The following is a 16,479-nucleotide window of genomic DNA, read 5'->3' on the forward strand; positions in this document are numbered from 1 at the left end:
CTCTGTCAGTATACTCGGTGTACATTGCTACCCTCTTAATTTCTCTCTCCACTCTCCTGTTCCTTAGGTTAGGGCTGCTAGTCATGTACGCAGAAGAATGTACAGGTTACATAACTGTTTCTTTTCCATGTTTATATGGCAAGGAATGTTCCAATCCTACTTTTTTTTGTTTCAGATAAAGAGAAATCATTTCCTATTGTTCTCAAAAAGGAAAAGTGTGCTCCGATTGTTATGTGGATGCACGCAAACATAGGTCCCAGGAAGTAATCCAGTAACTTTGATTTACATAATCTTTCTTGCTGCTGAGACTGACATACATATGTGTAAATTATTCAAATCATGAATCAAAGTTAATAATCACACCTAGTAATTATATCTTTTGAGTTCAACTAGCCATGGGATTAGGAGTTGCCTGGCTACACTGGATTTCCATCAAAGTAGTATGTCTACATCTTGAGTAAAAATAATTACTGTTAGATGGAATTGATGTCCGTTCTTTCAGAGAAAGGAAATACCTCAGGAACTTTTTTTTATTTTATTTTAAACTTGGGGAGAGAGGATGATGATTGAATTCAGGGGACTGTAACACAGGTTTCAGGCAATATGTTGGGCCACTGGATTGGCTGCACTAAAACTATATAAAACAGTGGAATATGTGGTAAATATAAGAAAATAGAAATTATCATGAAGCATTTGTGCAAAGACTCTTAATCTCTTTTTTTTATCTCCCCAACTAGTATGTTGCTCATGTAATGACACTGAAGCTGTTAAGTACTTCTCTTACAATTAAAGAAGACAAGGATGTGCCAGAGACTCTTAAAGTACAGATAATTGATCTAAGCACGAAAATATCTCAGAGACCAGGAGCACAAGCACTTAAGTAATTACATGTTTGCTTTTTCATATTTCTGTGAACAATGATCAATTATATTTTCAATGTGCTAATTTCCACTATGCTTATCCCTTTTTGAAATTAATGATTCTTGAACAAAGCAATATGTTGTGTATGACTCTCCTGATTACATTTTCTCAGATTTTTTTACATCTTAAAACTTTTTTGTAGGTAAATGAAGTTTTAAATATTGATTTTAAAAAACAAAGTTGAAGGAGTGAGCCGTACTGGCTTGCCTAATAAAGGCCTCTTTTGGAGCCCTGCTTCATTCAATGTTTAACATACATTGCCTTTTTTTAAGCTAGCCATTCATACATGTGCAGCTTGTCTTCAAACCATATTTTGTTAAAAAGTGCTGAAAGTAATACCAAGCCTGGCTCCACAGTCAATGCCAAATGCTCTGGCCAGAGTGCCCCTCCCGCCTCTCCTTCCCTGTTTTAAACTCCCAAGTCTTTTTACCACTAAAACTAAATGAAAATCTTAATAGTCAGTTGTAGAAAAACCATGTATTTTTTTTTCTAAGGTGCAACCAACCAACATAATCTCACATTCAGAAATCTGGTTCCTGCTTGCACTGAAGTAAACAATCAAGAACTTCTATTGATATCAAAGGGAGCAAGACTGGGTCCATAACTTGCATTGAAATCTGCAAGATTGGGCTTCAAACTGGCTCTCCTAAGTCATTAAAAACTTTTTTTTTTAATATAGCACAAGTGCACTGTCTCTGCATAAGAGAATCAGTTACAAGAGAAATGTGAACCTGAATTTAAAATGAAATAAAGTTGAATGTAGATGGTAAGGACATTAAAATTGCAGGGCTTAATTTAGTCTCCTGTTGTATTCTTTTCTTTGGGTAGCTTGTGTTGTCACTTAAACTATTTAGCTTCATTTAACCTACGGTATTTCTTTGTTGCCTTTTTATATGCAAGAATCTCCTAAAATTCTTTTGCATGTAGTTAGTCCTATGAATTTAGGATACTTCTTGAGACAGTTCTGGCTAATGATTACTTGCCCCATATCTTGTGTTCACTTAGTTCTTGTCTAAGACACTGTGATTTTTCCTGTTTCATGTTGGTGCAAAGTGAAATTGCAGCTTGTATTCCATTGATTCATTTACATACTATTGAATATTCATACAAATTGCTTTAAAACAATTCTTGTCTTCATTTACAGAGTGGAGGCAAAACTTGAGCACTGGTATGTAACAGGACTGAAACAACAAAGTGTTGTACCTTCTCTTGTGGCTTCTATTGGGGATACCAAATCATCTTTGCTTAAAATAGTGTTTGAGACAAATCCAGAGGATAGTACTGCTGACCAGAGCCTTATAGTTGAATCACAGCCTGTGGAAATCATATATGATGCTGTGAGTAATATTCAAATTAGAAATGTATGGGAACACCTTTTGTTCTCTCTCAATCTCATTGCCTTTCCATCTCCTTTCAAATACTGTACCAAAGTAGTTTTTCTTCCTTTCCTTAATTTTTTGCCATCTCAGTTTAATTAATATTTAATTTATATTTTGGAACGGATGCAGTGTGTATTGGATGATTGCATATAAACTGATATTATTTGTTTTTAAAGAGAACAATAAATGCAATGGTGGAATTTTTCCAGACAAGTAAGGGAATGGATCTGGAACGACTAACATCAGCCACGTTGATGAAGTTGGAAGAAATTAAAGAAAGAACTGCTACAGGTAAATAGATAAAAGTAACTGCCATTGATAAGTGAACCCTTAAATATTAGCAAAGAGTCTGGGGGCCTTACTTGCGAGGCAGTATTAGTATTGATGTTTGAATAAACATCATACCATGGGATCTCTGAATCAAAATTACTTTAGTTCTGTTTCTCTTGAGTCAATACACTGATAAGTGATTTAACCTCCAAATAGAATGCCTTCTAGCAATAAATTGAAAAATTGACTTAAAAACTTACAAGATGTTAGTATATAGAGAAGTTAACCAAAAAGATGTCTGCATTAAAGATTGATCACTTTTAATTTGTAACTGCTCCTACAGTGAAAATGTGACTTTTACATTGGTATAGTATTATTTGTTCCATGTCCCATACCTATTGGTTACAGATGTGAATATATTTTCATCTTTTAATCTGTTCTTTTCCCTATTTAAGGACTAGCTCATATTATTGAAACACGGAAAGTCCTTGACTTGAGGATTAATCTGAAACCATCCTATCTTGTGGTTCCACAGACCGGTTTCCACAATGATAAGTCAGACCTACTTATTTTGGACTTCGGTACATTTCAGGTATGCAGTTGGTTTCCTCTGGTTTCATTTGCATTCAAGAAAGAGGGAAATAGTACAATTATTTGTTTGTTCCCAGGAGGCTCGTTTTAAGACTGACAACAGGGCTGATCAGAGGTCAGTGGGTTTTTGTAAACCCACTAGTATCATTTGCATAATAAACTTTGTCATAAACACATGAATAAGAATCATCCAGAAGAACTATATTTCATTCTTTGTGAAATGTGGTTCAGTATATCAAACAAGTTAAATTGTAAGAGCTATGTGATTTTCAAAGCCATATCTTTCACTTGTTCATAAAGCAATGTGTACCTACATTTTTTAGTTAAGTAGTCTTCCTTTTATTTAAGAAATAAGAAGACTTAAGAAAAGCTATTGAGCTACTCTGGAGCTGTGAAAGTTGATGCTATGGTTGGGTGTAAAGCTGAAACTTGAAGTCCTATATAAGTTGACTAATACATTGTTGTAGACGTGACATGATTTATTTACAAAAATAAAAAAAAAGTTACTGAACTTGTTCTATTTTCAGTTATGATATCTTAATTTTCATTAAGGATAACGGCGTTGACATTTCTAAAATACCTCTTCTGAGGTAGTCAAACCAAAAATTACAGGCTTTAAAAATCTAGTAGTTTTACCTGTACAGTACTGAAATGAATAATATAGTGTGTGTATAAATACTGTGCTTTTAGTAGACGTACTTTTATTTCTTTCAATCTGTCCCACCAGTTGACCAGCATAAATCAAGACGGTCATCGAGCTTCCAGTTTTTCATCCTTGGAAGAGATTATGGACAAAGCTTATGACACGTTTGATGTGAAAATCAATAATGTACAACTTCTCTTGGGCAGAAGAGGTATTAAAGCATAATCACTATCTAATCAAAGAACAATAAAAATGTTTAAATGTATATTAGTAGATAGTGGTTTGTTCTTAAAATAAGTTACGTATAATGTAAAGAAAATACAAATTAAAACTGTAAAACTTCCTTGATTTTGAATTTTCCAGTATCTTGAATAAAATGCCCATTTGTTCTCTGGAAATCTATATTATTGCTGTACTCATTCAAGTGTTAGCAAGTAAATTAGGGTTAGGTAATTTAGTATTATGCACCTATTGATAGGCTCATGATTTTTTTGTTTTGTTTGGATTAATAGACAGCTCAGACTAGCTGCAAAATATATATGATGGTCTTTTATGATGATTTACATGTGGGAACTCTTATGTTAGGAAAAATATTGTGAGGAAAAGAAGAAATCTGACATTCTGATAATGGCTGAGTTCATAGCTCTTGCTTCTGGGTTTCAAGGTTGTAAGTGAAAATACTTCTTGGTTTTGGCCCATGCTAGGTGCTGATAAAGCATGGTGTTAGGGGTGATTGTTTTCTGACCTGTGGAAGTCCATGCAATATCTTGCCTATATGAACTTAGGTTTCTGCAGTTCATTAGATGGGCTGGATTTTTTAAAGTAATTCTTAAATGATTTTTCTGGATTATTTTTATACGGTTTCTTCATTACAAAATAAAGCTTGTGAAGTTTAATTTTAAACTGGATAAACACTCCTTCAGGTGAAGACTGGAAGAAGGCTCGATTTCAGCATCCATCAGCTTTGCACATATTACAGCCTATGGATATGCGTGTGCAATTATCCAAATCAATGGTGGAGAAAGACATCAGAATGGCTAAGTAATGTATCAGCACTACAAGCAAAAATTAATTGTCTGAGTTATTTGTGCTTATTGAAAAAGGGCATTGTCACTGAAGCCCAATGGGACAAGATGGAGTTTGAAGACTTATATGCATGGTCTTAATTTTCTCCTTGTTATGGGCAAAGTCAGTAGCTACGCTTATAATTAAGGCTGCCTAACAGTTTACATGTTGCTTGTAACTTTGCCAAGCGTCAATCATTTGGGCTGAAACTTGCCATATTGAGTGTTTGCTGCAGGCTAAGAATTTTGTAAAGTTTCAGATAAAACAATGCAGCCTTTTGTGAGAATCAGATAAAGGAAAAACACCTTGTTTTGCCCATGTTAAATTGCTAAAGCGTGTCTATGCTTTAGAGCAGGCACTTAAGAGAATTCACTCTCGTGTCAAGGATGTGCTTTTTGTCATTCCTGTGAAAATTTGGCATTAGTTGTGAGCCTCTGAAAAATGGCACATGGATACTTGTTAGCATTTGGCAGCTAAATTCTCAGAAGATTCTATCTGCACTGACTATGCTCCATGCTCATACAGTTCCTATTGGCCTGCAATAACCTATTCTCTGAATGATTGCACATGTACATTACACTCTTGGTGTGGGCACATCCTGAGCACAGTTTTCAGAAATTTTTCCCTCTGAGGTACCCTACATGGCAGTTCAACCACTCTTCCCTGTGGCACACCACTGTGTGTCAGTATAAAGAGAAAAGCCACCCCTCCATCCCTCAGTTCCTTCTTACTTCCTGTGACGGTAGTTGGGGTCTGTTGGTCTTGCTTTAGCAAGTGCTCTCAGCTGGTTTTTTTCTTACATATAGTTAAATATTTATAATTACTAGGGTTAGTTAGTGTTTGTTGATTTAGTTTAATGTCTTTTAAGTTTTCCTTGATTTTGGGTTTTTCTTGGTTTCTGGTTTGGGGTTACATTATTGATTCTGAGGAATGTCTTGATTACCAGGCTTCAAGCCCTGCTTGTTTACAATGCCATGATTTTGTGATTGGGTATGAGGCTTCTGGGACATATGGCCTCATGCATATATGTAGTGTGGTGTGCCAGATTTCATATCAGGATTCTACAAGGTTGGATGGCCTCAGTATTTTTGCCAAGCTGTCACTATCTGAACACTGTGCTCAAGGGGCACCTCACATCTTAGATTCTCTAGACTAGATTGGTGGGAAAATCCTGCCAACATTTGTGAAGGAGTTCATTTGTCCTCCTGAGCCATCACTTGTTCTAGTAACAGATGCATCTGCTTTAGGTTGGGAAGCTGATCTGGTTCCCTTCAGTTTTAGGGGTTATAGTCTGCAAAAGACCTGACTCATCAGGTAAGGGGAGCTGAGAACTATCTGGCTGGTGTGCCCAGTTTTTCTATCCTATTCCAGGTAAAAAACTTTCTCAGTGTCACAGACAACACAGCGACAATCTTCTATCTCAGCAGACAAGGAGGTGCCCACTCATTCTTGCCCTGTCAAGGAGTGCTTCTTCTGGAAGTGCAGAATAAGCTGGCATATGACCTAAGCAGGTCATTGATGAGTCACCATGAGTTGTCTATTCATCCAGATGGAACCAGGTTCATTTTCTCAGCCCTGTGGGGCTCCTCAGGTAGACCTGTTTGCAATGAGATAAAACAAGAAATGCCAACAGTTTTGTTACCTACATGGTCACTGTCTGGGTTCCCTAATGGACACTTTCCTGTTGCCTGGAAGAGAAATCTCCTCTATGCTTTCCCATCAATTCCACTCCCTCACAGTGTGCTACTAAAAAATCAAACTGGACCATGCCTGAATCGTTCTTATCACCCCAGCGTGGCCAAGGCAGCACTGACTCTCCACTGTCCTGTACCTTTTGGTGAAAAAGCTGATACTGCTTCCATTGGACCCGGATTTAATTTCCTAGGACTGAAAGGGACCTCGAGAGGTCATCTAGTCCAGTCCGCTGCACTCGCAGCAGGACTAAGTATTATCTAGACCATCCAACAGCTTATTTCTCAAGACCATGGTTGTCTGCTCCACCCAAACCTGTAGACACTCTATCGAACGGCATAGATGCTCCATGGTTAGACTCTGGGGAGCAGTTGTGTTCAAAAGATGTGCTATTGGATAGTAGAAAATGATCTACTACATCTACTTGCCTCTCTGGGTATGTCTACACAGCAAAAAAAAACAAACAAACAAAAAAACAGCCAACTTGGGCTCGCAGGGTTTGGGCTGCAAGGCTGTTTGATTGCTGTGTAAATTTCCAGGCTTGGATTGGACACTGAGCTCTAGGACCCTCCCACCTCACAGGATCCTGGAGTCCGGACTCCAGCCCGAGCCCAGAAGTCTATACAGCAATCAAACAGCCCCTCAGCCTGAGCTGGGCAAGCCTGAACTGGCTGACAAGGGCGTGTCGCAGATGTCTAGTTGCTGTGTAGACAAACCCTCTTAGCAGAAGCATTTCTCTATCTGGTCTCATCTGTCTGGAATTTTGCTGATATATTCTTCAGTCCAGTATATTTTGGACTATCTTTTGTACCTAAAACACACATATTGGTTGTTAGTTCCATCAAGGTCCACTTAGTTGTACTCAGCCGTGGATGACGGCTCTGTCTTTTCTAATAGAATGTCAATACATTTTTGAAAGGCCTGGAAAGATTGTATCCTCAGGTACAAGATCCTGTTCCCCATGGGACTTAAACTTGATACTGGCAAAGCTTATGTTCTTTCTTTTAAGCTTTTTGCTATCTGCTCTTGACTGCCTCTTTCAGTGAAAGTAGCATTTCTGGTGGCTATTACTTCTGCTACGAGGGTAAGTGAGCTGCGGGCCCTGATGTCTGGCCCTCATTCTAGTGTTTTCTCTAAAGACCAAGTTTACCTGTGTATTCATCCAAAGTTTCTCTCAAAAGTGGTATCTAGTTTTTATATCAACCAAGCAGTTTACCTACCTTCATTCTTCCCAAACCACATTCAGATAAAGATGAAAGGAAGGCTGCACGTACTCTGGTTATTAGGAGAGCATTGGCATTCTACCCTGACAGGTCCAAACAGTTCTCTGTCTGTCTTCCCAACTCTTTGTGGTGATCACAGACAGAATGAAGGGGCTCCCGGTTTGTTCTCAGAGCATATCATCTTGGATAACTTCATGTATCTGCCTGTGCTACTATTTGGCTAATGTTATCCTGCCAAGCGGAGTGACAGCATGTTCAACGAGATAGCAAGCAGCTTCTGCAGCCTTCCTGGCTAAAATTCCTATCTCAGACATTTGTAAGATGGCAACTTGGTCTTTGGTGCTCATGTTTGCTTCCTATTATGCCATCACTCAGCAAGCTCAGGATGATGCCAGATTTGGCCTGAGAGAGGGAAGGAGTTATGACTAGCTTCTATAGGAAGGTGGGGGAAAGGGGTTATCTGTGAAATTCAATAGGGGGAAAAAATCTCCATTTAGCTTGGGTGTTTAATATAGTTCCACTGACAGAAGTTACTTTTTATGACTGTGTTCACTACACCTCTACCGTGATATAACATGAATTCGGATATAATGCGGTAAAGCAGTGCTCCGGGGGGGCGGGGCGGGGCTGCGCGCTCTGGCGTATCAAACCAAGTTCGATATAACGCGGTTTCACCTATAACGCGGTAAGATTTTTTTGGCTCCCGAGGACAGCATTATATCGGGGTAGAGGTGTAAAAGTATATGTACTAGCAGGCCCTGAACACAGATGTCTGCATCATGAGCTTCTTTGCTCCAACAGTTAATCACCTATTAAAATTTAGTAAATCTCTTGGTATCTGCTGAAAAGTTGACTTACATGCAACTTCATTCCAATATTATACTGTTCACAATGCCGTTTTTTTAATTCTCTACCCCCCAGGTTTAAAGTTTCAGGAGGCCTTCCCCTGGTGCATGTGAGACTTTCTGACCAAAAGATCAAGGGGATTTTTGATCTGATTGATAGCATTCCATTTCCTCAGATGTCAGCCATGTCAGTTCAAAGCACAAAGGTAAACTGACTAGAATAATGGTAAACTTGAACTAAAATATGATAGTATAACTGCATAGAATCCTTTTAGTGAGTGCATTCCTTCATTTAGTATTTACGGAAAGCAGATATTGGCAGGTAAGAGAAGGCTACAGGATATCTGGAGGAAAAAAAAAAAAAAGACAGTAATGTTCATGTGTTGCTCTAAATAATGATGATGATGAAGAGAGTCTTCAAAGTCCACTTGAACGCACACAACTAGTCTTATTTGAATAGGCAGTGTATTATCCTATGTTGACTTGAAAGTTCAAATTAAAATTTGAGACTTATCCACAAATTTTATTTGGGAAGCAGGGTGGATTTTCATGAGAATATAAATGAACATTCTGAAATCATAATAAGTTATTGTAGATCAGTTTCTGTACTTGGCTATTTTTTTCTAGGTACCTGCTATCCCCATGATTACTGATGCAAGGAAAGGGTTACTTGACACATCAATATTGCTGGAAGGAGTAGAGTCAGGTAAGAAAATATTTTTAACTATTTCTAAAACAAAACGTTGCTAGGTATTTCTGATCATGAAATGAGTGTTCTGTGGACAATAAATACCTATGCATACCTATGAATTGCAAAATTTAAGGTGGCCTTGCAGATCTTGCTGATACTATCTTAAGACACTAAGCTTGCTTTTTAAAAATACATAATTAGCTTTTTTTTGTTCAGAAGATGCATTAATTTACATTATGAAAGCTATGGAAGGCTTTCCTAATCCGAGATCAGTTATTCAATGGGATGTTAACTTGTGGTATCTGGACCCTGATTGTCTCAACCACCTTGCGCTTGTAATTACCATATTTAGAAAATACTTACATGAAGAGGCCTCAAACACAAGTAAATACAGAATTGATAATGACAAACAAATCAGTATGTCAAGGTACTAGCCATTGCAAAGAGAACATTTGCTCGCTTTTATATTTGGCTGTCAGTTCAACAGACAGCATAAAAATATTACATGTCTTTATTTCCTAGAGTCTGATGAATATTTTGATGCTGAAAATTCTTTTTCACTAACTGAAAAGGCTCTACATGAAGGACATGAACTAAAAAACAAAACAGAGACTATTAATGAGGAGTTCACAGACCTTCAATTGAAGTTTGAAATTAAAGAGGCATGTGTTTTACTTTTCTTTCTTCAAATTGCATTAGTCTCTCTTAATCTGTAGGACCATTATAAAGCAGTTATTAAAGGATCCGTTACATGTCAAAGTGCACCCCCACTAGTCTGATGAACAGCACAACATTGATGAAGTGTAACCTCAGAAAATAATACATTTACTTTAGCACCATAATCCAGCAAACTTCCATATGTAGTAACTTGATAGTGATGCCACATAAGAAGGAGGAAGTTGAAACATCAGGAGAGTCATTAACAAAGAACCAACTCTAGGAGTTTGCTTCCGCTTTGTAATAGCAAAATTCTACTGAAAATATTTGTTCACCAAGAATTAGAAATTCCCTCCCCTTTCCATTATGCTTCAAGTAGTTCAGATCTTGACAGCTCACCTTCCGTTTCACACTCTTGTGCAAGAATGCTAGTTGTTAAAGAAAATAAAACAGTAAAGGTAGCAGCAATTTCATTTTCCTCTTTCTGATTAATAAAAAATGGAACATCAGATATGAAAAGAGATGATCTGATACCAGTCCATTACTGACATTTGTGTAATTCTTATTCCTGTAGGTGGTTTTAGAACTCACAAAGCAACAGAAAATAGAGGAAACAATACTTGTATTTAATGTAATGCAGCTCGGAACAGAAGCTACAGTCAGAACATATGACTTAACAGCTGTATCTTACTTAAAGAAAATCAGCTTGGATTACCACAAAATTCAAGGTAATGAAAATAATAAAACAAAATGGAGGATAAGAGTAATAGTGTCTCTGCTTAGTAGACTTCATAGTTTAAACCTTTTTGTATCAAGGTTTCGACTACCTACCCTAGCCTTTCAGAGAAAAGTTCTACAGTATTATAGTTAGGTTTGATATTTAGAATGAGCCCCTTCTCTTTTGAGGCTGCGGTTGTGTGGGCCCATATAATTGTGTGCAGTTCTCCACATGGAACTTATGTGCCGGCACAGTTGATGCCATTAAGACATTCACCTGGTTTTCTTTGCTTATCTAGTAAATGTGTAATTTTAGGTATCTCAGTCGTAGCTGCAAAATGGTGGAAGTCAAGTTTTAAAAATCTGGCCCTTACTCTTTGACATACATGGAAATATTTTTAGGAAGATAAGTAGCAACTAGAAAATGAAGTCACCTTTCTTAGTAATCCAATGTATCTGTTGTAGAGTGGGAAGGGGTTAATTTAAATTTGGTTCAGAGAAACAAGAAGTGGTAGCCTACCTCTTACTAATTCAGGGAAAACCAAATCAAAAGATGGAATCTTTGTTACAGGCTAATTCATGAGACTATCCTCCGGCATTATGATTCCTACTATTTAGTCTCCAGCGGTTCTTTTACATACCTTATGGGACACCGTGATTGAAGCCAAGTAAAATAATCACAGTTATTAACCATGGCTGTTTTATTGTTAAGGAAAGGAAAAGAAAACAGACAAATGACAGAGCACACTGATAAATTAGCTGTTTTGGTTAGTCTAGGTGCACGAGTGCATGCTAGCCCAATTCAAGCCCTATGAGAAGAACTTCCTGATACTTGTTCATTTAATGATTTTGGTGTACACTGTAAATTTTGTCCATGTTGCTGTCTTTACTACGTTATAGATAAAGGATTCAGTGTTGAGATACTGAAGCAGAGCCTATTCCATTTGTCACTACTTTTTTTTTTTTTTTTTTTTTTTTTTTTTTTTAATTAAAGCGAATGCTTTGTGAAATCTTTTTCAGAGGCACATATCAACATTAGTCTCCCAGCACACATGGACTTCTAATGCGAGTTTGGCACCTACCTTTTTTGAAAATTACAGCCCTTTAAATGTTTTAATATTCTCATTCTTCAATATCAGTATTTTAAATATGGCAAAAAGAAAAGGTACAAGCCTGTGTAATGACAGTGTTAACTTGTCATTGCCTGTCTAAACGTTCAACTCAAGATGTAAACGTGGATTCTAGGTTATTAGCACAATGCTTCAGGCAGCAACACATTTTGAAGTGTTAAATAGAAAACGATGTTCGAGGAGAAGGGTTTAATAAAATCATTTCTCTGCCTGCTTCAATATTGCGAAAGCTGAATTCTCAATATGCTCTCATTTGGTATGTTACAGATAAAAAACGACCACTTCATTTAATTAGCTCTTCAGATGGACCTGGATTAGACCTTTTGAAAGTGGAATATATCAAGGTACATGCTTACTATTTAATAAGTATTTATTAAAATGATCTGTGAAGTGTATCTGGTAATAAGTTAAAAATTTAGTACACAAGGTATAAGTGAGTGCAGTCTATACAATGCAATGGCTCATTCAATTTGTCTATCTTGAACCTTTTATAACATGTTTCCCTTTTAGGCTGACAAAAATGGTCCAAAATTTCAGTCAAGCTTTGACAACACTGAACAAACACTTCAGGTAAGTGAATTTTTTTCCAAGTGTCTAGTATTAGCCTCTTTACTTAGTAGGTACCTGCAAGTCAAAGCTGAGACTCAGTGAAGAGTGGAATGTTAGCCTGACTTCCCTAGGTAAAGTGGTATGCTCTTATCTCATATTAGGTAACTTAAGGTAAAATACTAGTAATGACAGGGCAACTTGTAGTTTCAGTAGGTCAAGTTGAAACCTATGCTCCTCCATAGTCTTATCTTGACCTGCAAACTGTTGTGAAAACTACCAGCTGCTTGGTCTTCACTAGGGTTTTAACTAGCTAACTTGAGTTAATGAGTTAAAATTTTTTATTAAGATGATGTTTAAAAAAAGTGAACGGTACAGAGTTTAAGCATAGAAGTTTCTGGTTATCGGGGAATAACATAAAGATTATCAAGGGGTGCGAAGTTCGGTTTAAGATCGGGTGGCATAAGGAATACATAATCTGCAATATCCCCGATTGGGGGTAAAAGGTTGATGACAGACAAACTACAGACATGGAGATATGAGGGTATGAAGTTAATATAACGGCTACGTTCGGGTGTGGAGTATAATGAGTGGATATGATGATGAGGATGGATTGACCCTCATTTGGTGAGTTTTAACGTTCAGGGAGTTCATGGTTCCAGTTCATATGATCCAAAGGAGAAAGTTTCTTGGTCCCTTTCTCATACAGCCTTCATCTCTCTCCCTTCCTCCCCTCCCTCCCCCAGTGGAGACAAGGCCTTGAAGTCAAGATTGCTACCATACCACTCCAGCCCTGCCCCCAACACATCCCTGCGCCTTGGGGTTCATAGGAGATGGCTATAACAGCTGCCCCGACCTAGGAAAATTCTCAGTTGCCCACTTAGGGCAGTTTTAGTGTCCCTTCGTGCCACTCTGGCAGTGCAAAGGGGCCCAACTCTCCTAGAAACTGTTAAGTTGCGTATGGATCAGAAGTCTCAGCCAATGAACTGAAATATGTGCTTAAAAGCCTTACTTCAGGCACCAAACATTTTAAAATGACTAGATAACTGTAACAATTGGCGGAGCGAGCAAGCTCTGTACTAATGCTTTTTTCCTCTTCAGTTTGTGAAAAGGAAATACACAGCATACATTTAACTTGTGGTACTCTCAATATCTGATGTTCGGGTGAAATGTCAGAAGAGATTAAAACAACCTTGGGGGGTGGGGAGGTAAAAAAAAAAACTCCATTAACTGTGCCTGAGATTAAAAATGACAAAGGCAGTCAGTTTTCTTACCTTGGGGCATATCACCAATGGGTGTCAGGAAGAAACTTTTTCCCTGGTGTAAGCTGTGACTGATGTAAGGAGTGCCTTGAGGATGAAGGCACCTTCTTTTGAAGTATCTGCCGGTTACAGTTGAACTGAATAGTTGACTGAAATGGTCAACTAAAGTGCTCTACGTTGCGTCTATGAATTCTGTTTGTTCCCAGTTTAGATATTTTTAATATTTCTGTGAATCCTATAGAGTTGAATTCTTTGGTACACATTTAGTGTTAAATCTTTACATTCCTTAATATGAAACTGTCAAGGTTAGTGAAAAGTGATAGAACTAGGCTTAGGTACATCAGCATAATTTTCATGAAAATGATGTTATTGTTGATGGTTCCCAGATGAATTTATAAAGTTATGGCCTAATTAAACCACATGTATTGCATCTTGTCTGTCTTTTTGTGTGTTTGGGACAACTATGGTGTGGTATAAGCCTGGCTAATACCTCTGGTATAGCACGGGATTTTTAGTAACATTCAACTGCAGCTTGCTTGAACGGTTTATTTTGTCCAGCTGAGAACAGACAGTTTAATAATGCAAGTGTTCCCCTGAAGAACTTTCTGGGAAGGTATTTTCTGCATCTTCTGGTAATTAGTATTATGCATTTTCCCCAACAGACTAAGTTCTCATGGCAACAAAGGTTAAGAGAACCAGAAAATACAAACTTAAAAAACAGATCAGGAAAAACTACTCAAAGAATATACTGGAGTTAACTAAAAGGAAAAATACCCCACAACTAGTCGAGTATTTGATGTCTTTTTAGTTTAGTTGCATGTCACCTTGTTCTTGTATGATGGGAAGATGAAGCCAAATATTTATTGGTGATTACATATCTGTGTCATTTTCCCATATAATTGTCACCCTGCAAGCATAAATCCAAATCCATTCAGCATGACTACTCGTGGAAGTGATCCACACGCTAAATGAATGTTATCTGTAGCTTTACTTTTTGTGATTTGGATTCTTTTGTTTTAAACAGGTGGCCTTTTCGTCGTTAAATTTTCTGCTACATACACAGGCCCTTCTCTCTACTATCAATTTTCTAACAGACGTTATTCCATCAAGCAGTCCAAGTACTGGTGACATAGGACACTTGCAAACACAAGGAGAAAAGCAGCAAAAAGATACTAGTGTGAAGAAAGGTTAATATTATTATTAATAGTTAATATTTCTGGCAAGTCTAATGTTGTTCAGTGTGTCATGTTGGAGTGAAAGGGTAGATTTAAATTGTTAGACACTAATTTAGTTTTAAAAATTATTAAAATATTTAGTTTGCAGAAACAAGAAATGGTAGGCCAGTTCTTACTAATTTTCTTTCACTGCCAACTTAGAGGTATCCACTGTTTAGTCACAGGAATTATTTTACGTAATTCAGGGGACACCATGATCAAGGCCAAGCAAAATAATGGCAGTTATTAACTATGGCTTTTTGTTATTGAAGTAAGGAAAAGAAAATATTAAACAATACAAATGATAAGCTGGTTATTTACATTACAATTTCTGTGGTATATCTCTCTGTGGAAAGCTTTTAACAGAGATTACAACCCTGAGAATGAACACCTCTGAGGTGTGCTTTCCTCTTGGTAAGTTAAAACTAAAGTATATTTTCCCCAAAATTATTGTGAATCCCTTTAGTATATCCTTAGATAAATAATAATGTTCATAGATGGGCAGAAGAATGTTGTTTAAAGGCAGGTTGTCCCATTGTTTATTAATATATAACCAGTTAGTATATCAATAAGCCAGTTTATAGTTGGCAAAGTAAGCGATCTTAACTGCACCTTATGAAACTGAAGAAAACGTGGAAATCAGTTACTTAGAAGAAGCCATTTAAGGAGCAATCTTGAGACAGGCCAGTTAGCCAATATTAAGAATCTTAAATCCAATTAAATCCCAGTGTATCTCAGTTTACCAATGTTTAGCCTCTGTCTCCTCTCCAGGAATACAAGGTTTAACCACTTGGTGATCAACAGGAGAAACTTAGTCTTTTAAGTATCAGAGGGGTAACCGTGTTAGTCTTTATCCACAAAAACAACAAGGAGTCCAGTGGCACCTTAAAGACTAACAGATTTATTTGGGCATAAGCTTTTGTGGGTAAAAAAAACCCGACTTCTGTTTTTTTTAACCCATGAAAGCTTATACCCAAATAAATCTGTTAAAGTGCCACCGGACTCCTCGTGTTGTGGGGTTTTTTTGTTTTTTTTTTGGTAATTAGTTTAGCCTCAAATGACCTTGGCATAAAACATCTGACTATTCATATATGAATGAAATTAGGAAGTTGTTAAATGAAGGCATTCATTTAGATACAAAATATTTGCAAATGTGCATATTAAAAGAATCTTATTCCATTGTAAGCATTGGAGAACCAACAAAGGTTTTCATCTCTAAGTGGAAACATGAGTTAGAAGTAACCAGTATCTTCTGTAAAATATTTCCCACCATAAATGTTCTTCAAGTTCAAGGAATGAAGACTTTAATGTGTTTACTAAAGAAATTAATTTCAAAAAGAATATTTCTAGTTTTATTTGTGAGAGTTTAAATTCAGGTTTTTCTTTGAAAAGAAAAGTGGGGGTGGTTGGTTTAGGCCCACTTTACTTCTAGATTTATTGCTCTGACAACGTAGTCCTCCATTCCTTTCACAATTAGGTTGCTTCTGATAAGTGTTTACCTGGTTTGTCTGGTGTTTGCTGTTCTTGGGAGATAGAAGCAAAAACTTTAATAATATCATATAATAATAATAATAATAATAATATAATTAATCTTCTATAATGTCTTGGATTAGCTTCAGCATTTTGTCACATA

General features: G+C 37.0%; 1 protein-coding gene across 1 annotated transcript in view; it reads left to right on the plus strand.

The window, feature by feature from the left end:
* Positions 1-16,479, plus strand: part of VPS13C (vacuolar protein sorting 13 homolog C) — a 191,515-nt gene that overhangs the window by 57,544 nt on the left and 117,492 nt on the right. Inside the window, exons 19-31 of the mRNA XM_065412581.1 lie at positions 738-880; positions 2,066-2,258; positions 2,477-2,591; positions 3,026-3,162; positions 3,889-4,015; positions 4,728-4,845; positions 8,706-8,835; positions 9,257-9,335; positions 9,843-9,982; positions 10,552-10,705; positions 12,092-12,168; positions 12,335-12,394; positions 14,657-14,819. Of these exons, the coding sequence (XP_065268653.1) occupies positions 738-880; positions 2,066-2,258; positions 2,477-2,591; positions 3,026-3,162; positions 3,889-4,015; positions 4,728-4,845; positions 8,706-8,835; positions 9,257-9,335; positions 9,843-9,982; positions 10,552-10,705; positions 12,092-12,168; positions 12,335-12,394; positions 14,657-14,819 (1,636 nt within the window). The remainder of the gene's footprint in view (positions 1-737; positions 881-2,065; positions 2,259-2,476; positions 2,592-3,025; positions 3,163-3,888; positions 4,016-4,727; positions 4,846-8,705; positions 8,836-9,256; positions 9,336-9,842; positions 9,983-10,551; positions 10,706-12,091; positions 12,169-12,334; positions 12,395-14,656; positions 14,820-16,479) is intronic.

The sequence above is a fragment of the Emys orbicularis genome, chromosome 10 (assembly GCF_028017835.1).
Source record: "Emys orbicularis isolate rEmyOrb1 chromosome 10, rEmyOrb1.hap1, whole genome shotgun sequence".
NCBI classification, from domain to species: Eukaryota; Metazoa; Chordata; order Testudines; family Emydidae; genus Emys; species Emys orbicularis.